Here is a 20,079-nt window from a genome sequence, read left to right as displayed (position 1 = left end):
ACCTTTAATCAATTTTTCTCCATTCAATTACTCCCTCCGAGGTGAAAGATAACTCCATTAAGGGACTTGAGCCTTGTAAGAGGTCGCTCTGAATTAGGATGTGGACTTCCTATGCCAAAACGCTATCAGGCTGATTAGGGTCGTAAGTGTTTCCAGTCCTCTGTGTTTGATTCTTCTGCTGATAGTTTAAAAATACAATGCCAGCCAAAAGTCAAGCTAATAGCTTAAAGCAGTGACCTTCCCTGACAGAAACAGTCAGTTAGTAACAAATGGAGATGGAAAGGAGTAGAAGGGAAGTGTGGGCTGCCTGAGCTGACGTTTGTCTATGTCCTTGAGATGAACGGTGGAGATAAAACTAAGATTATTTTGCGTTTATAGGTCATCAGCCACAGAAGGAACAATGTTTGCATTGTATCTGCATGTCCTTGAGGAGGTTAAATATCACAAAAAAGCCTCCCTGCGTTGTAAGCTTTCATGAGTTATCTGCTGCAGCTGTAGCAGTTGAGGAAAAACAAAGGCCATGCATTGTGTGATGTAAAAAATACTTCATCTTTTGGGGCAATGATCAGAAACAAATGTTGCTAGCAAAAGTAGTCCATTGGGTTATTTAAGCAATTTAGTATCAAACTAAAAGTTAAGTGATTTGCGAGAGATTTTTTGTCTTTTAACTTCTGGTTGCTATTCCCAGCTAAAATAAATATATATGTCAAAAGTCATGGCCCTGAACGGTTCACACCGCCCACCATCCATTTCTTAAAGTTGGAAACACACGTCCACATTTAAAAGGAGGTCCTATGGCCTGACATCACCACATCCAGCACATATCTTCAGCACTTCCTTGTTGCTGACACGCATAAGGTCAGTAGTATGGGTTAAAAAACCCTAACATTCACACAATGCAAGTAGATCTTTTCATTAAAGCCTTCATTGCCTGTGAATTACCCTCATCTTGCAAACTTTACACCCCCAGTTTGTACACAGGCTGTTCATACCATCAGGATTATTTTCTTGGGCTTTAGAAGGCTCCCACCAGAACAACAGATAACATTATACAGCTGTTTTTACAGGCTGAGTAGTGTTCTCATGGAGTGCCCCTTAAATGCAGCTTGTTGGGGAATTGATAGCAGAAGGCATAAAAGCTCCTGATTTGTATGATGGAAGAAAATGATACGAACTGTTGGTGTGTGTTCAGTCTCAGACATTTTCACATGCTCTGCTGCACGTTGAATGAACAGTCATCATTTGTCACTCGATAATCCTTTACATATCCACGATAACAGTCAGATAAAAAAAAAGGTCATAACCATTAAAAATGTGTGGCTACAGAATAAAGACTGTGCAATATGTTTACATTGTAGGAGAAATAGGTATTTCCCCACACAATTGAGACTTCTTTAGCATTCAACTGCAGACATACAAGGTGACTATAGAGTCAGTGATGCAGTGAGAAACTAATGCTAGTTGAAAGTTATGAATTTGCACAATGGAGAATGCAGTTATTTTATTTTTTGCCTTTTATAATAATGGCAATAAGAAGAATTATGACGATGCTCTCTCTCTCTCTCTCTCTCTCACACACACACACACACACACACACACACACACACACACACACACACACACACACACACACACACACACACACACACACACACACACACACACACACACACACACCCACCCCTCCTTGCCATGCACCACCAGTCCGTTTGTCTTCCTCTACTCATAAAATCAAGCTTTCTCCTTCTCCGGTCACCAGCCTAGTCTTCGGCATAAAACAGGTCAATTTAACACTCAAATTAGTAAAAACTTCCATCACTTAAAACTTTGAGTTCATTTTTATGAGTAAACGTCAATGTCGTACTTTTTTCTGCAATTCGGCACTGACGAGCTTATTTTCCATGCACAGAATTCCGTATCTTTCCGGGTGATTTGTGAACGTTGATGCAGCTTTCTGGCGGAGGGGAGCGGCGCCAAATGTGCGTATGAAAAGGTGAGGATGCTGTCTGAATTCACACAGGAGGAAGGCAATATACGACGGTCTCCTGTTACTTGTGAAAGTATGTTTAAGAAAAAATTACTGGACGACTATAGAGAAAAGGTGAGGTACTAGAAATACCATGAAAAGTGTCTTTCTAATTTCAAACGATCATGCTAGGTTAGCTGATTTAGAGCTAAGCTCCTAACGTATGTTAACGTTACTAATGCAGGTTCGGGTAATCGTTACTAGCTAGCAGACTAACTTTGTCTAGTATGTTTTACAAGCTTTTAAGTTACTGTAACGTGACAAATGTACTTGCTATTTATTGATAGCCGTTAATAAGCATTTTACAAAATATATTTTCGTCAATGTTAAAAGGAAAAAACCTCTGCAAACTTTTTAAGGGTCTTTTTCTTAGCTTAACGTTGTAAGCATTCAAAATGATATATGGGGGCCTCCAGTTGTGGTTTTCAATGTGCAGGGGGAGAAAATAACAACAATTTTGATTAATCTAACAGTTATTTTTCAGTTAACAATTCTCCTGTCCAATACAAAACTGTGAGGAATTTGTTTTAGACATATGTTTTATGGTGTTAACTTTGTTCACTTTGCAGGCACATGGGGTTTGAAATATCTCTGAATTCTGGTCGGGGAAACGAGGAGGCTAGGAAGGATTTAACAAAAATAGGTTATAAGATTCACTTCAATATGCAAAAATACATTGAATGATAATTCTAATTCATTAGACCCAGTTCTGTAAGAACACTAACATTTAGAACATGTTATTATATTATATTTTATTATTGTTAATAGTTTTAATATTTGAGAAGGAGGAGTAGCAGGACCAGTGCCTGTTGTGCAATAAGGGTTAGTAGTAGTAGTAATAGTATCTACAAACAAGCATGTTTTTGGACACTGTATGTCCAACCACCTATAAATATGTTACATGATAAACATATCACAATAGAAACCTGTAATTGTCTTGTCTGTTCAGAATTCAACTTGTAATGATAATCAAATCAAAGGCACACTAATGTTAAAGGCTAATTTAGCAGAGGAGGCACAATACAGTCCATGGATTGTGTTTACTTCCATAGTAAAATAATATGCTGAAATGTGCAAGTAAGACAAAGTAGACTTTTCACTGCAAAGACCCTTTACATTCATGACACTGGGCAAAAGAGGAAAATAACAATAATAATAACAACTATACAAGGCACCAATTCTCCTGTGCATATAGTAATACAGGGTAGTTCCCAGCTCGTTAGCTGGATGAATCATTTGTGTGCAAGCTTGCATACTTGCATTAGCTGCTTCTTCATGACAAATTAGCTGTCTACGCTAGAGGCTTGTGTTATGTTGTACACACACATACATCTTATGTGTGTGTACATCAACTTTCAGTAGATGGCTAACAAAGTGACAACAAAGTACCCTGTGGAATCCATGCCTGGATATACAGTGATGGGCGATGAGTTTGGGTAATTACACTTGCAGTCCTTTGTTGTAGCATTTCCTCTGGACAAAGTAAGTTTGTTGGGACATATGTAACTTGGTAATGCAGGCATCGTAATGAAAGAAATTTGATCTGCTTGTTATTGTCATCGCTCTCAGGTCTGCTAGTTATTACCAGCAGATTTCTTTGTTCCCTTGTCTTCATGTGCGCTAGGTGAAGTTGTGGCAGACTGATACTTAGCCATGCTCTGATTTATGTATAGGAAGTCCAGTCTTGGGACATCTTGGTGGCCTTGGGGTTTAAAGTGCAACAAACAGACACAGTGTGCAGTATAATGAACGTCTAATGCTTTTCCCCGTCAGTTTTCTAGTTTGTAAGAATGTCTCTCATCAAGAAAAAAAATACCTCCAAAATATACCTTTAAAAAAAGGGAAGTGCATTGTCAGCAAACTACAAACTTTTTACAGTTGCCTTTAAAGTTAATAGTGTGGGTGAGTGTTTCATACTGAAAAGATAGATTTTGGGTAGAGCATCACTTTAACTGCTTTGAAGGAAACCACAAATCTTCACGTTCACAGCTTGAAGCCTTCTTAGATAGGCATGTACAAGGCTGACTGCTCTTTAAAGTAACACTCCTCAAATACTTCTTTTACTGGCGCTGTAGGAAACTGGAGGCTGTTGGTCTGGCTGGGAGACATCTGGGGGAAACTGCAATGTATCACCTTTAGGCATTCGATGTGGCAATACCAGCAACTTAGGCTATGGAGCGGTTGCTATATTTTGAGACGTGGCAGTTTTTTTTTGTTGCAAAGAATGAATGGACTTAATTTGCAGTTTTATGGGTTCATTTTCTGGTCCTTCATCACTGCATCCGGTGGTTTCACATAGATACTTGCCAGAAAAAGTGTTAACAGCAGTCTCTGGTTTGAGAGGATGGTGTGTTTATCACAAAAATCTGGCACCATCAGCTTTAAGGCAATCATTTACATGTGGCATGTGATGTTCATCTTATTCCATCTCAATCTATATGTTTGTGTCTATGTTTGAATGGTTAGGCATTACTTAGGATTCTTCTCATGACCTAAAATTCCTGATTGTATGGCTTGCAATTAAATGCTTTCCGCTGTATTGCTATGCAGCAGCATGGTTTGCTTTGCTGATGAGCAGAGCTGAAAATTAGCAATGTGAAGGAATGTTCCCAGTTTCTTGCCATCCACGGAACTTGTGTTTGGGTGGTGATAGCGGTGCTACTGGGCCTCTAAATAGTACATTACACAACATGGCCAGATGTGCAGTTTTAAAGGGCATGTGACTCTTAATGAGATAGAACTTTTTTTTCTTTACAGAGTGAGACTGTAGGAGAGCATGTTAACAGCAGCTGGACCTGGTTTCATTGGAGGTTGTTTTTTTTAATAAAATGTCACACTGACTCAATGCGACAGTGTGTCAGTATGCCTATTATAAATGAAGTGTCAGTGAGGGAAACTTTTAGCAGCATGGCATCAATAAAAGTGTGGGAGCCCTGTATAAACACATTTTAATCTGGGGTTGCCAGAGTTTTGCATACTGAAAAATAGTCACCTTAAATATATTTGATTACAATTAATTCTCAATTAGTAATAAGTAATCAGAACAAATTAGGCCAGCAGTTATTATCATTATCAATTACTGTTTTGAGTACTTACTTTGATAAAATTTCATAAAATAGTGAAAAGGAACATATTCAAATGTCTTGTTTTGTCAGACTAACAGTACATCCCTACAATGTATTTAATTCACATTGATATAAAACAGAGGAAATCAGTAAATCCTCACATTTGAAAAGCTGGAACCAGTCAATTACAGTCATTTATCAAAGTTGCAGTTGATTAATTTTATACCCATTGATTAATCGTTTCAGTCATAAAACTAACAACAACAAATCCCATGTTACCTTTTCATGTGGTCAGGCACATCTATGGAAATAGCCAGAAGGCCTAATTTGGCCAAATAGTGGGGTTACACTAAGATTAAAACAGCAAGCTGATTAAAAGAATAACTTTTTGATTTATTTTGCCGAACAGTATGATAACATAATTGACTTCATACAGTGACAGCCACAGAACAACCTCAAGGCTGTTCCTTTATCACTGGACCTTGTTTGCCTCAGTCTCTATCCCCGGATGGTAGATGGATGTCAAGTGCATGGTATTAAAAGCAACCGTGCAGGAGCCTCGATAGTTGGAATATAAACTATCCTAAGAAACCCTCTGAACTCATACACGCACATACACATCACACATGCAGAGATAGTCTGCCCCACAGATTTCTGAACCTTTTAGATTTCCTCTTACATGAGTAGGTTTTGGGCAGATGGATGTCTGCAGGTTAAACAGAGATTGTTCAGGGTTAGGTACTGTATGATGTGGTGTAGTTCATTAGAGGGCTGAGAGAGGAAAGTATTCATTTTACACTGACTCCAATCATGCATTCTTCATCATTTCATTCTTTTGTTTTTCATCTTTTCAGACATTTGAGTGTGTGTGTGTGCTGCTTCAGCCACATTTAAAGCTAGTATGTGGTAGTCCATATTGTTGTTGTGTCGTTCCATCCATTAATTATAAACATGCTGTTCTTTGTCTACATTATATTTGAAATGCAATGTCCTGTATATGAGAGTAAAAACACATTAGTTTCTAATCCACAAATCCCACGTTGTACCTCCTAGCACAGAAGGGTAATGTTAGGAAGGGGTTAATGTCATATGTTAATATGCAAATACAAATAATGTCTCATAATATGTGCTGTGGATAACCAGTGAATGTCTTTACTGCAGTTTTTGTTATGTGAATTCATGTCACATTCATTAGGGAATAGGGATAACTGGTGGTTACATTTGAAGTTAATTAAGTCTGATAATAAATAAAGGTCTTACAGTTTTAATTTACTGAAGCAATAACTCAACAAACTACAAAAGACTATTAAAAAACGTTTGAAATGCTAACACATTTACTGTAATGTATAAGCCCCCTAACGATAACCCTCATACTATGGGTATCAACACTTCTCCTTATGTGGAGTACTTCCTCCATTATCATAAATAATTAAATATATTATTGTAATAAAGTAATTTAAATTACATAATTGGTGGATAGTTTAAGTAATTTTGTTTATTCCCCTTCAGGTTTTTAGAATTTCAGGAGTCATTTCACAGCACAAAAACAAAGCTTTTATTTCTTAAACCAGATGAGAAAGTTTGTAATTCTATGGAACATCTGAATGGTCAGGAATGTTCAGTTAACAATAGCAATTATGGTTAGACATTCCATCGTTGTCATTACTCTTCCCTTTGTGTACTAATGCCAAGGGTATGTTTAGGCATGAGCTTAGGGGCATAGATATTAAGAGAGTCAAGGATAAATGTGTTATTGTGCAGAAATGCATTTGATAACCATGTATACTGGAGGAAAGACAAAGTGCTTGGAGCTAAAACACTTTGTGAATACAGCAGAAGAGTGTCTAATGTATTTATTTGTAGAATTAAAATGTGTGTAAATTGTGACTAAAAGACAGGTTAATAAATATTCGTTTTTTCGTTTTTCTCTCCACATATCAGACACTGTTAAGAAGGTGTGCCTGTAAAGTTTTGGGCAGAAATTTTGATTTTCTTTAAATGGCAAAACTATTTTACTATAAGAAGGTCTAAATAAATGAATTCTTAGTATTCATGTGGGTAATGCCCTTGTCTGCAGAGTTTAATCATTTCTTTTCTCTCCACAGGGAAGTAAGAGAAGGTGTATGTTGTCCCTACCACTACCATGAGTTGGAGTTTCCTGACTCGCCTGCTGGAAGAAATCCACAACCACTCAACATTTGTGGGCAAGATCTGGCTCACTGTCCTCATTGTTTTCCGCATTGTGCTGACAGCCGTAGGAGGGGAGTCCATCTACTATGATGAACAGAGCAAGTTTGTCTGCAACTCGGGCCAGCCGGGCTGTGAGAACGTCTGCTACGACGCCTTCGCTCCACTCTCACACGTCCGCTTCTGGGTTTTCCAAATCATCCTGGTGGCCACGCCTTCACTCATGTACCTGGGCTACGCTGTCAACAAAATTGCTCGGGCAGAGGAGCAGGCAGACAGCGGTGGAGCGAGGGGATTTTCGCGGAGGAAACCCAAGAAGACCTATCTTGCAGGCCGAAAGCAGCATAGGGGCATTGAAGAGGCCGAGGATGACCAAGAGGAAGACCCGATGATCTATGAAATGGCAGAGGCGGAGAGTGATGGTGGTGGAGCAACAGCAACGAAAGGAAACAGTGGTGAGGGACAAGCAAAGGTCAAGGTGCGCCATGATGGGCGTCAACGTATCAAAGAGGATGGACTGATGCGTATTTATGTCCTGCAGCTCTTGACCCGCTCCTTGCTGGAGGTGGCTTTCTTGTGTGGACAGTATGCCCTGTATGGATTTGCTGTGCCTCCCACCTACGTGTGCTCAGACCTGCCCTGCCCTCACAGTGTGGACTGCTTTGTATCACGGCCCACTGAAAAAACTATCTTCCTTCTCATCATGTACACAGTCTCCCTGCTCTGTCTGGCACTCAATATATGGGAGATGCTTCACCTGGGCATAGGTACCATCTGTGAGATCGTACGCTCCCGCCGGGTGCAGCTCCCTGACAATGAGCTGTACGGGCTGACACTGGCACAAGGAGCGCTTAATGAGGCGGGATTGAGTGGAGAGGATTACAGCAGCTACCCTTTTTCTTGGAATGCACCGTCAGCTCCACCTGGATACAACGTCGCCATCAAGCCTCTTCTGGTATCGACAGGGCACCACAACCAGCCACTACCCATCACTGATCTCACTAATGCAAAGCTGGCATGCCGGCAGAACCACGTGAACATTGCCAAAGAGGAGCGTCAGCAGTACACCATTAATGATGAAAACCCCTGCAGAGCAGGGATGGGAGATGCCCCCAGAGGTGGTCATAAGGACATTCGTCATCCTCAGAACAAGCTGGAGGCTGACAATCCGGCCTACAGACAGCCACAGAGCCACAGTAATAACCACAGCAAGCCTCACCGTGAACGTAAACACCGGCAGGCCTCCAAACTCACCTCAAGCAAGGCAGACGCGGACAGAGGCAGCAGCACTAGTAGTAGCGGCAAATATGGAGTCATAAATGGTTCAGAGTGGATCTGAAATACAGACCGTGACTTATGTTTTTGTTATTTTTAAACAATGCAAAGCCTTCTCAGACCAACACAGTATTTATGTGTGTGAGTCCACACTGTTTATAACACGGCACCCAGTTTACATTCTTTTCAATAGTATTCATACCAGAGTCAGTATAGTGTATTAGTATTCAGGTTAAAGTAGCCTTAAAGGTCCCATGGCATGATTTTAACATTAATATGCATTCCCCCAGCCTGCCTATGGTCCCCCAGTGGCTAGAAAAGGCGATAGGTGTAAACCGAGCCCTGGTTATCCTGCTCTGCCTTTGAGAAAATGAAAGCTCAGATAGGCCGATCTGGAATCTTCTCCTTATGAGGTCATAAGGAACAAGGTTACCTCCCCTTTCTCTGCTTTGCATGCCCAGAGAATTTAGTCCACCCATGAGAGAGAGAGACATCATGGCTTGCAAACAAGCAAAGTGGCAGTTGGTTAAGCCCCCCCTCAATAGCATTTAAAGCTACAGACACAGAAATGGCACATTCTAAGGAAAGCTCATTATGGGACTGACTCTAGTGGCTGTAATTCTGCACCAAGGCTGAATTTCAGGAAAGAGAATTCAGATACAGTATTAGGGGACCACTAAGGCCTATATAAAAGCATCCAAAAAGCAGCATGTCATGGGACCTTTAAAACTCAACAGTACAAGATAGATTCTGCTACTAAGATATAAATGGAACAGAAATGGAATATTGTAAGAAAACCATTGAAGATGATGTAAGTCTGAATACATGTTTGTTGCTACTCTGTAGAAAATGTCTATATTTTGTTAATTAGCTTTTGCAGAAAGATGTTGGTGCTGTCTTTGAGTCCCTGACCATGAATATGCAGAGGCCTCCATGCTGTAACCTCAGGTGCCTTACTTAGCCAGTCAAATGTCCTCATCACTAAGGACTGAAAACAGAAGCTAAGTCTTACTATGTGTACGTGAGTAGTTTCAAATCCCATCCAGGGCTTAAGCTTTTCACGATGTTGTTTCTGAGTATGCAAAATTGTCTTATTTTCACAAAATTAGGTTTAGATCAACCATTAAAAATGAGAGAATATGTTTTCAGTTGGTAAACTTCTGTGTATTTTTGGGACAGAGAAAAGAAGTTCATTAATGTTTTGACAGATTTTGAAATGAATTGGTTAATAGAAGTGTTTGACCTAACCCTGTTGTTAAAACTGTTGTCAGTGTCTTATTGTCAAGCTGTTACATTTTTTGACATATCTTTTGTTTGTTCAAAGTTTATGCTATGAAGGTTTTCTCCAACATTAGTCCATTAGTTTGTGTAACGTACGTGATAGAACATACTAGTGCATCTGCGTGTTCTGTTTTTTTCCCCCCAGGTTTGGTATAAAGAATTCCTTGTCATTTATACATACTTTTATTTGCAGATTTTCAAATTGAAATGTCATTAAGGCTAGTTCTTTGCACTGTGCCAGTGTTTTGTGAAAAATATTTTTATTAAACAATTGGTATTTGCCTTGTGGTCTTTGTCTTACATTTAACAATGTTGGTGTCATGACAGTATAAAATATAGTATGTATAAGTTTAAATCATCCAGTGGGTGGAATGTAGATTTTTCTACTAATAATGAATATATTTAATCAATTTAAATATATGGGTTACAGTTTACTTTATTTACACACAGACACATTGCCCCCTGCTGGGCAAGAATTGATAAAATAGGTATTTTCCCACTCTAGTGAGGTTCCAACAACAATCATTGACTTTTAGATTACGTTAATGCTCGAGAGGATGACTTGTTATGAGCTGCCTAATAATCAGACTCAATTTCTATTTAATTTTACTTCATTACAAAAGATTAAAGACCATTCTGAAGGGTTGTTCAGAAGTCTGTTGCCAGCACGCGAAGGCAGCGTTTTTCCGGATGTGACGTTACCTTTACGTTCGTCGTGTTTTTAAAAAAAAAGCGGCGGTTGCTTTCTTTATCGCACTTCTCCAGCACAGTAACAAAAAGTAAGTGGGCTGTTTATTTCTTTTTTGCCCCGATGACGTGGAAAGCAGTTTAACAGACTATTAAACCTCATTAAAAACTATCGTTTTGGTGGCCCAGGCGTTGTCTATATTGAAAAAAGCTAAATTCAGGTCAGCTAGCTAACGCTAACCAACGAATTAACGTTATAGCTAAGTATGCTATCTAGCCGGGGAGTTGGCTAGGTAAATAATGCATTTAACGTTACTGTGCTGTTATAGTTTGGTAGTAAAGTAACGCTAACGTTACATGCCTTTTCTGCAGAATGTTTAGATGGTAAATTGTAAAATTGCTGTACCATTGTTTTGAGCAAACGGTAGTCATTGTAAATTCTACCTCAATCTGACCACTGAGAAAAAACCACGCTACTGGGTTAATTAACTGTTAACATGTCGTAAATGATTAGGGACTGATAAACTTTGACTTGAATCTCGGAGACCTAAAGTTACCCAAAGAATTTTGGACACATTGTCCAGAAAAAGTTATTAAACATTAAACATTATTAGTGCAACCACCGTTTACATTAGGACTACCGTTATCTGGTGTTTGACATTTGACATCTGTCAAATGTTTATGCATACATTTTATTAACACTTGTGCTTGTTCTCTCATTTAAGTAGGATCCTGGTGTTTTTCTGCAAAGTTTACTACACCAAGACCATGCAGCACCAGCAGTATGCAGAGGAGCAAGGCCTTTTGGGCTCACTGTGTCCTGGGCAGAAGAGGCTGGAGGGGAAGACCTTCTACCTGGACAGTGTAAAGAAACGCCCAACAGCCCTGCTTCTGGAGACTGTATCTCTTCTAGGAGGAGTAAGCATGTGTGAAGATAAAGGCAGTATGCCTGTGGATCCTTGCTGTAAACATTGGTGGTTGTTGTTTATATACAACAACTGTTATCAGATTTTGATCTAGGCAGTGACACTTTAGGTATAAACAATAATGCAAGAATTTGGCTGCACCAGCAATTTGCCAAAATTTGGCTGCTGACAAAGTCAAGAGAAAAATCAAACATTTTTGTCTGATCAGTGTCAGGAAAAATGTTTGGTTCAATTTTTGAAAAAGTTGTAGTAGCCAAAAGTGCAACTAACGGTACATCACATTCTTGCAAAAACGTTTATGAATCATAAAATGTGACAATTGTGTGTATCGTCGTACTTTTTGATTGTGTGCTAGTATACAGCACTACAACATTGCTTTGTTGTCTTTTTAAATTGTCAAGAAAGTTTTATCTTGAACCCAAAGGAGTATGGAAGAAAGCACTTATTGAAGATTAACTGTTGACTGAGCTGCTTTTGTTTAATGCATTTTACCTGCTGTACTAAATTGTATAATTCAATTTTGTACAGAAAAGTGAATGTTTGTGCTATTGATGAGTAGTCTGTACATTGTTTCTGATCATTTAAGCAGACAAAAGCATTTAAACAGTAGCCAAACTGACTACATTCCAATCAATACTGTTATTGAATATAAATCAATTGTATACCTACTGAGGTTCAAGTTAGATTAAGATAAAGGTCTGACTATGACAGATGTCTCAGCAGAAACTGATGAGCTAATGCTGTTTTTTGTTTCTTATTCTGAAGAGGGTCGAGAGTTTCCTGCACAAGGATGTGAGCTTTGTTGTGACTGGAAGCCCAGAGGGCCTGAAGGGGCAGAAACGTACTGACACCAAAGCAGAGACACAGGGGATGAGTGAAGAAGCTCAACGTCCTGTGATGCAGCGAGAGAGTGTCCTCAGCAGTGACAAACGGCGACCCGGAACTCCTAGACCAATGGTACTGAGCATCACCCATGCATGTTTTAAAACATTTTACAGCTAACAAGAGTGTTGGTACTTAATAAATATTAACCAGATAATTGGCAAGAGAAACTCACAAAAAGGTTAAAGCTAAATATTACTGAGGTCAGGTCAATTTTACCAAACAGCTGATTCCATTGAATTAACTTATGTGGTCTGCAATGTTTTTCCTAATTGATGTATTGTAACAGAAATCAAATGCAACTCCTCTCTTTCTGTGTTGATGAGAAAATATATTTCTTGCTGTAGAATAAAAAAAAAAATGGATACTTAGATATGCTATTTATTGCCCTGATACAGGTGATTATGTTGTTACCAGTGTACATTGTTATATATTTATGTGAGAAATGCTAAATGCAACCATTCAAGAACAAATACCAAATAAAACAATTGGTTATTGATCTTGTTTTCATTACCAACTCATTTGGACAATATCCCAGTGGACGTTACTATAAAGTATAAGCCAGAATGAAACGTATATCTGTGCTGTATTTTTCTTTACAGCCTTGTGGCAGCCGTGGGAAGGCCTTGCTTGAAAAAGCCATTCGCAACAATGTAAGTGTCAGTGCAGCTGGAAAATGGTTTATGTTGCAGATCTGTGGGCTTTTAATTTTTGTAGATATTGGTGTTACACTGAAGACTGACATGGTTTGTTATCTCGACTTGTTTCTGATGGATCTGTCTTGTAGGAACGACTGCAGGGGAGCAGTGTTTTGGCCAATGCTCAATCTTGGGGAGTGAAGATTTTGTATGTGGAAGGTATCCTTTTGACTAATAACATGATTTGAAGGGAACTCTTATACCCCTTTCACACCAATGGTTCAACCAGGGTTATACCCAGGTGGACTGTGTTAACCTCTTTCACACCACCTAACACGGTTGGGCCAGGGTTGTCTGATCAGGGTTCAACCCTCCTTTTGCCGAGCCGGTCTACATGGGTATATCCCTGGTCATGACAATTCAGAGATCACCTGGGTCCACCCGGGAGCAATGCATAACAATTACCTTAATTGCTAGAAATGTGCGGGGCTTTTACGTTATATTCAGTGAACAGCTAACATCACATACTCCAGTCCATCTGTATACCAGGAGAACTTGTTTTTTTTAGCTACTTGATTCTGTCATTGTACAGTAGGGAGAGATAAATAATGCTTACTTTATGATTATTTCACAGTGATTACTTTCTAAAGCACACATAAATAACCATCAAACACTTCACAGCTGATTTATGCAGACTGATTTCTCCTCTGCATATTTATTGCAGATATTATTTGGCTTGTATGTGTTCATATCTGTAGTGCAGTGAACCTCTGCTCACAGCAGATGGCACCATGTGAGTGTTTTTGTTCTGTGCTGCTGTGTCTTACTGATCCCAGCTGAAGAGGGCTGCTGTTAACCACCATAGAAATGCCACATTCTTAACCAAGTAACAGTGTGTGAAAGTCTTGTATTGTTCCTTAATGTAGTATCAGATGTCATTTTATATTTGAAACAGTTGACTCGAGAGAGCTTCAGTGCTATACACAAGAGGCCGGAGGTAAGATGTTTGGGCTGAATGTCTTTTCACTTCAACAAATATCCAAATATAGCAGTTCTAAATAAAAAAAATAAAAAATCAAGCAAGTAAATAATTTATAAATTAAGTTAAACAGTTCTGAAAAAAATTAGTTCAGCTCCCATTAAAATGTTATACACTTTGTTAGGGTTTGTAATCCATCAGTGTTTGCTCTTTAATGTTAATGAGTCTTTTTTTAATGCAGAGGACTTGCACCAAACAACAAAGTCCCCATGTTATCAAAGGTTAGTTGATGGATATGTGCTGCTAATGTGTTTATTTTCCAACAATACGGTATTTCTGTGGGTCTGAGTGCTTATTTAATTGTTTGCCTGTACCTCTTTACTTCTCCTGGTCTACAGCTGCAGCTTTGAGGTCTCCCTATCTTAAAATTGAAGATATGAGCAGGTGAGTATCATCCCTCATTCAGTGCAGTTTATGTTTGTCCATTTTCTCTCTAGTTGCGAGGGAGGATGTAAATGGGGGGAAAAGGAACTGTCTAACCTGCTCCCTCAGAAATCTCAACTCTTGAGGGAAATATCTGTCTCTATAGCTGCTAAATGCTCCACTTTGTTCACTAGCCAGTCGCTAACTGTGTCTCTCTGCTGTTTAGGCTGAACAGGTGATGTACGGTGGGTTTGTAGAGCTTTTTTGTTAAAAACAGCTGAAAACGACCCTGTGAGAGGGAACCAAAACAGTAAAGTTGCAGGGTGAACAAGTTAAACCATGAACTGAAAGTCGCTGCAAAGCTCCGTAAAGCCAAGGGGAGCTGCAGATTCAGTGGATAATTCTTTGTAAGTTCATCATTACGAGCGAACCCGTTCACATTGTCATTTGATACATTGTTAGTGTAAATATTTTTTCATAGCTGCTTTAATCTTGTGTTTGATTCCAAGTTAATTAAGCCAAGCTAGAATTTAGCAAGGCAAAGGGAATTGTTTTTGCCTTCCCAGGTTCATGGTTGTTATGTATCAGATTAGATCCTTTATGCAGTTCAAACAGAATGACAGTGAAACAACAATGAGTGGCAGGGACCTGTCCCCGTGTTTCCTACCCCACTGGGTGCAGGTTTGCATTTCAGCCCAGATGATTTTCTTAATTGAACCTGTTGAGGAGTCCCATCATGTAATGTGACAAGCCCCCTCAGTGATGCAGCTCCCCAGGAGCTCAGAGCTCAAGCGGATACGATTTCTATTCGATGAGGCTTTTGCAAGCTCCACTGCCTGTTCCAGCAATGGATCTCTATGTGCTAACAGGTCTTTTCATTTGCCTTCTCATTTTAGTTAATTGAAGTGCTCTGGCTATGTGTGTGTAGGCCATTTCTGTGAGAAAACCCATGACACCTGAAACATTTACACATTATCCGTGCTGGGCTTCAGCAAATAATTTTTGCAAAGTGGAGTGAAATATTTTTTATTTGAAAATATTGGAATGATGATGATATTAAGTCTTTTTTTTTTTATCTGTATGCAAATGTACAGTTTGCTTTTTCATGTATAACTTTTCAAATGCTAAAACATTTTTATTTGATTTAGACCTTGTGTATTAAATTCTTTTGTTTTGTTCTCTAACCAGGAGATACAAGCCCTTGCATATTCAATCTATGACATTCCCACCTCTGTGGTACACGGGCCGATTTAGTCCCTTTGAATCTCCTCCTCCTCCTCGGTTTGAAAAGCAGACAGAGTAAGTAGAAAATAAAACCAGGTTCGTTTAACTGCCATTATTTGAAGGATACAGACCATTGTTTTGCTAACAAACTGTCTGGGTTCAAAAGTCTATTATGTACTCTTCATTCTTTGTAAATTAGGGAGAAGAAAAAAGTTGAAAGCAGCATTAAGGACAAATCTCAAACCCCACTCTGGTGTAACCCTTCCCCTTGGCGGCCACGCAAAAAGGACCTGTCTTACTGTGAATGCTGTCATCAACCCTTCACTAATCTGGAGGAGGTGAACATCTTTAAGAATTACTTTTGTTAGCACCTAGCTGATTTGTTTTTGCCTTCATTGTTTTGTTTATATTTACATCTGTGACTTGTGGTCTTTGTTTGCCCTCGCAGCACTTGCAGTCTGATCAGCACCGTGCGTTTGTGCTGGATCCCTCAAACTACAGTGTGATGGACCAACTCGTGGCTGAAATGATTCCGGGATTCAACCCCAATCCAGCGCAGCTGTCAGAAGAAACACTGAACCGGTGAGTTTTGATTATCACCTAGTAATGTCCTAATGTTGTAAAATTCCTGTAATTTTTCTTTTTTCACTGGACCACAATTAGGCTTGCTGTGGTTGTCGGTGTTTTTGGTGGTCAGACATACACCGATTTCATTGTTTGCCCACAGTCGTTTTGTTTTTACAGAAATGAAACTCCTTTAGTTCACCAGATCAGCGCCCATGTTCATCAAATTTTATTTTGTAAAATCATTTTTGTAAAATACTAAAGGTGATAATTATATTTTGTTCGATGACTAACGCTCTAAATATAAACCAAAAGTGTCTGCTCCGTGCTGCAGCAGAGTCTCAGAACAGAGTATTAAGGTGGAGAGGAGTTTACTGACAAGATGGCGGAGTGGTGGAGGTTTTGGTGTCAAATTGAAAATCCAAGTGCCTATTTATTCTTCTCAAACTGCCCATGGCTGCTGCACCTGTATTCACCCTCTGTATGAGACGCGCTGTAGGAGCGCCTGTCTCTTTAATTCCTCCTCCCGAAAAAAGCCCATCTGCTCTGATTGGCCAGCGCACGCTTCCTGGAATCTCCGGTTGAAGCTGGAGCTACTGCAACGGAGTATATAGCAGGACTTTGTACCGTGAAAAATCACCAATAAAGGCTTCTAAACCAAATATTACCCAACCGGACATGTACCAGCAATAAATTGATCGGAATTTGGGAAGAAATGACCATCATTGGCTGAGATGTCAGCTACGTCGCTTTAGCGTGTAGCTACTTAATAGTTAGCAGTATGCTAATGTTAGGTTGTAGTGGAATGAAGCAGCACTTTCTACCGTCAAAAGTCGCAGATAAAGGCTTCTGAACCAAACACTACTCAATCAGACGTGTTTCAGCAGTAATGGGGAGAATTTAACAACATTGGCAGCCAAGATGACATTGTTTCCTGCCGTTAGCCATGCAGCTACTTTAGTTAGCAGTTGACACTAATAGAACATAGCAGAATAAAGGTTTTTAAACCAAATACTACTAAGAGAAAATGTTTCAGGAGTAATGTGTCTAAAATACATTTACTTCTTCATTTACTTTGAGTTTTGTATTGTTGCATTTATTTTTTATTGTTATTTTGTGTTGTGCCTCTGTTGTATGTTATTGTTTATTTATAGACTGTGTTCAGCACTTTGGTCAACAGTGTTGTTTTTAAGGTGCTTTATAAATAAAGGTGGACTGGATTATTTGAAACGTTTAACATGAATAAATCCAACATTATAACATTGTAGATATGACAGAAAACACATAAAAGCATAATATGTGACCTTCAATAGTTAGTTAGTAGTTATTAATATACAGATATTGAGCGTCATCGACAAATATCTTTTTGTGTGAAATGTCTGGTGTAATCGCTTATACCGGTGTCACTTTGTTTATTAACCAGTGGGGATTTTTTCTCACTGTGGCATTCCTAACCATAATGTTTTTTCTGTGTTTTAAATGAAGGATGTTATGTATTTTCTATGTCCTCCTCCTAGACCACCAACTCCTTTGCCCGTCTGTGAACTGGAGCCTCTCACTGATGCTGAGACGGAGCACGCTGTTCAGGCCCTGCAGAGACGCGGTTCATCATTCAATATTAACATCTCCAGCCCTATTGGAGGTCCTCTTTCCTCTGGCCCAGCCAGCCCATCACCAGGAGTTCAGTTTCCTGTCCCAAATCCACCAGCCACTCCACCTGCTGACATCCAGCCTTTCACTACTAACACAGACTGCCAGCTCCCTGACAGCCATCCTCACGCTTTAAGTCCCGCCATGCCTGTTTCAGATGTTGAACCACAAGCCTACAACTCAGCCAGCCAGCAGCCTGATACTCAACATCTCTCCCCCTGCCCTGACAACCCATGCCTCTCCCCTGACCCTTACTCCCTGCCTCCGGTCCTCAGCCCACAAGTCCCTTATCCCTTCCACATTGTGGAGCCACACTGCCCGTATTCAGAGCCTCCTGTCCTTAGTCCTCAACCGTACACTGCAGAGGAGGCTGTGGAAGGACACCCTTGTGAAATGGACACTGCAGAAAGTGTGTCTCAGTCAGTCCCTAATCATATCTCCACCGCACTTTTTCCCTCTGTGGTTTTGACAAATACAGCAAAGGGATCAAACCACAAAAGTCTTTTAGGATTTAGCGGGATCACATGTTCCACCAAAAATGGTTTGGAGTGTGCCAAGCTGTTGTCGCGTAGATCTCGTTCCTTGCCTCGACAGTCAGCGACTGCACCAAACCCCAAAAAGCGCTGTAGATCAGCCAGCCCTGAACACAGCCGGAGCAAAAGGAGGAGAATTACAGTGAAATGTGGCTACAGCAGTAGTTGGACTGAACAAGGGCATCTATCTGTCAAACCAGAAAGTCACATTCTGGCAAAACCTGAGGGAAGTTTATTATTTGACAAGGTCTCTTCAACAAGCGCCTTGGAAAAACTTGGTTCAAAACAGACTTTTACCACGTTTTGTGTTCCTACGGTACAGAATTTCACTTGGGCACCAATTCAAGTGGACATTTTAGGTCATGGTAGCACTTCTGTTGCTGATCATCCATCACGGCCACTTTCCTCAAAAGCAAAGATTTGTGATCCTCCACTCCAGTTCCCCAATGATAAATCTCACAGTGCGTTTTTCAGTCAAGACTCCCAATGTTCACTATCCCACTCCACCTCAGTGTGCATCGAGTCAGCCCTCATCCCAGACATTGCCACGCTCTCTCCATCATCTTCAGACTCTGACTGGGACTGTGGTCTGCTGTCACGACTTGGACCGACCTCTGCTCCTCCTCTGTTGCCCACTGAGCAGAGTTGTGAGCTCGACAAGGAGCTTCTCCACATGCCATGCACGTGGATGCACGACACCAGCTATGAGTCACGTCTTCACACTGTCCTTCAACCGTCAAAGCCAGCAACCTCACTGTGTGGGGAAGAAATGGACCCTTCAGCGTTTTCCAGGACTGTGGTACAGGTTGTTGAGGTTCAGCACTGATGGTTCTTCTCTTGGTCATTTTAAAGAACTGGAAGAACCGCTACCTAGAGGCCGTGTCAGGCATTTACAATAGGAAGTCTTTGACTTTGCTGCTGCGTATCCCACTGCAAGAAACAATGGGCAGCACTTAAGCTCATCTAAATAAGTCAATGAAATATACACTGAATAAATATTTTAAACTTAGTGCAAACTAAAATTGAATATTTAGATGTTTTTACAGATGCTGATTGTTATTTTGTATATTTTGTTGTTGTTGCCGTAGATGTTACTTAGCGGAGGTGCATCTTCCCATGAATTTGAAGAGTGTCCATTATAATTTTTCCTCTCAACCCCTTATCCTCATGCACAGAACCCTAAGTAATATTCTGTATGTCGTGCTGACTGCAGTCTATCAGCGCCTAGGTCCGGGAACACAAGGCTTTTCTGAAGGGGGGCATTACTCAATTACTGTAAGTGCTGCATCTGGATCAGATCCCACTTGCGACAGAATTGATGAGGCGTTCGTAGAGTGGAGGACTCGCACAACCTGTGAAACATCAGTCTGTCTGATTAATGTCAAATGGTCTTTTCTGATTTTTGAAGGACCGCTAAAAGACTGGCTTTGTCAAGGAGAGATGACTGCTTCACAGTAGTGTGCTGCAGCTACAGTGAGGTTTATTGTCTTCACTTGCCAGTTTTTCAAATATAAGGTCACCTACCATTAAAGACTCCTTGCTCATAATAGACACAAAAAAACAGCTAAAATCTCACCTTTTTATGAGTATCTTGCATGGGCATTTAAAACCGATGCAGAATGCAACAAGCAAAGAGATGCCAAACATGATTTCAGTATGTGGAAGATAAGCAGTTATCTTAGGAAAATGTGAAGTCAACTCTTGTACAGTGTTTTTAAATAAATGTTTTTAACCATAAA

The 20,079-nt window shown here is 40.0% G+C and overlaps 3 protein-coding genes across 4 annotated transcripts in view; all 3 read left to right on the top strand.

Annotated features, from left to right (window-relative positions):
- The window catches only part of LOC114547701 (probable phosphatase phospho1), a 22,487-nt gene extending 10,126 nt beyond the window's left edge, over window positions 1-12,361 (top strand). Inside the window, exon 4 of the transcript XR_003691260.1 lies at window positions 12,351-12,361. The gene's annotated coding sequence lies outside the window, so the exon portion shown is untranslated. The remainder of the gene's footprint in view (window positions 1-12,350) is intronic.
- Window positions 1,663-8,867, top strand: LOC114547700 (gap junction gamma-1 protein). 2 transcript variants are annotated; one of them, XM_028567027.1, is made up of 3 exons: window positions 1,663-1,781; window positions 1,910-1,993; window positions 7,197-8,867. In XM_028567027.1, exon 3 carries the CDS (start codon window positions 7,235-7,237, stop codon window positions 8,615-8,617), a length of 1,383 nt encoding a protein of 460 aa, XP_028422828.1. In that variant the 5' UTR covers window positions 1,663-1,781; window positions 1,910-1,993; window positions 7,197-7,234; the 3' UTR covers window positions 8,618-8,867. The 2 variants fall into 2 exon arrangements, with proteins under 2 accessions (XP_028422828.1, XP_028422829.1); XM_028567028.1 differs by having other exon boundaries at window positions 1,910-2,101.
- On the top strand, window positions 10,686-20,079 carry dbf4b (DBF4B-CDC7 kinase regulatory subunit). Its single transcript, XM_028567026.1, has 12 exons — window positions 10,686-10,742; window positions 11,250-11,439; window positions 12,213-12,404; window positions 12,932-12,982; window positions 13,117-13,186; window positions 13,900-13,964; window positions 14,188-14,227; window positions 14,345-14,390; window positions 15,558-15,668; window positions 15,793-15,931; window positions 16,042-16,175; window positions 17,675-20,079. Exons 2-12 carry the CDS (start codon window positions 11,290-11,292, stop codon window positions 19,164-19,166), a joined length of 2,490 nt encoding a protein of 829 aa, XP_028422827.1. The 5' UTR covers window positions 10,686-10,742; window positions 11,250-11,289; the 3' UTR covers window positions 19,167-20,079.

This window comes from Perca flavescens, chromosome 21 (genome assembly GCF_004354835.1).
Source record: "Perca flavescens isolate YP-PL-M2 chromosome 21, PFLA_1.0, whole genome shotgun sequence".
In the NCBI taxonomy this organism is placed as follows: domain Eukaryota; kingdom Metazoa; phylum Chordata; class Actinopteri; order Perciformes; family Percidae; genus Perca; species Perca flavescens.
Note: the sequence above shows the minus strand (reverse complement) of the source record. Positions and strands in the feature narration are given on the sequence as shown.

Bases quoted from the DNA above. Each gene is read 5' to 3' on its own strand.
- LOC114547700 (XM_028567027.1), top strand. From the start codon at position 7,235: ATGAGTTGGAGTTTCCTGACTCGCCTGCTGGAAGAAATCCACAACCAC.
- dbf4b (XM_028567026.1), top strand. From the start codon at position 11,290: ATGCAGCACCAGCAGTATGCAGAGGAGCAAGGCCTTTTGGGCTCACTG. The intron at 13,187-13,899 runs GTATCCTTTTGA...ATGTAGTATCAG, and splicing joins GAAGATTTTGTATGTGGAAG to ATGTCATTTTATATTTGAAA. The intron at 15,932-16,041 runs GTGAACATCTTT...TTGCCCTCGCAG, and splicing joins CCTTCACTAATCTGGAGGAG to CACTTGCAGTCTGATCAGCA.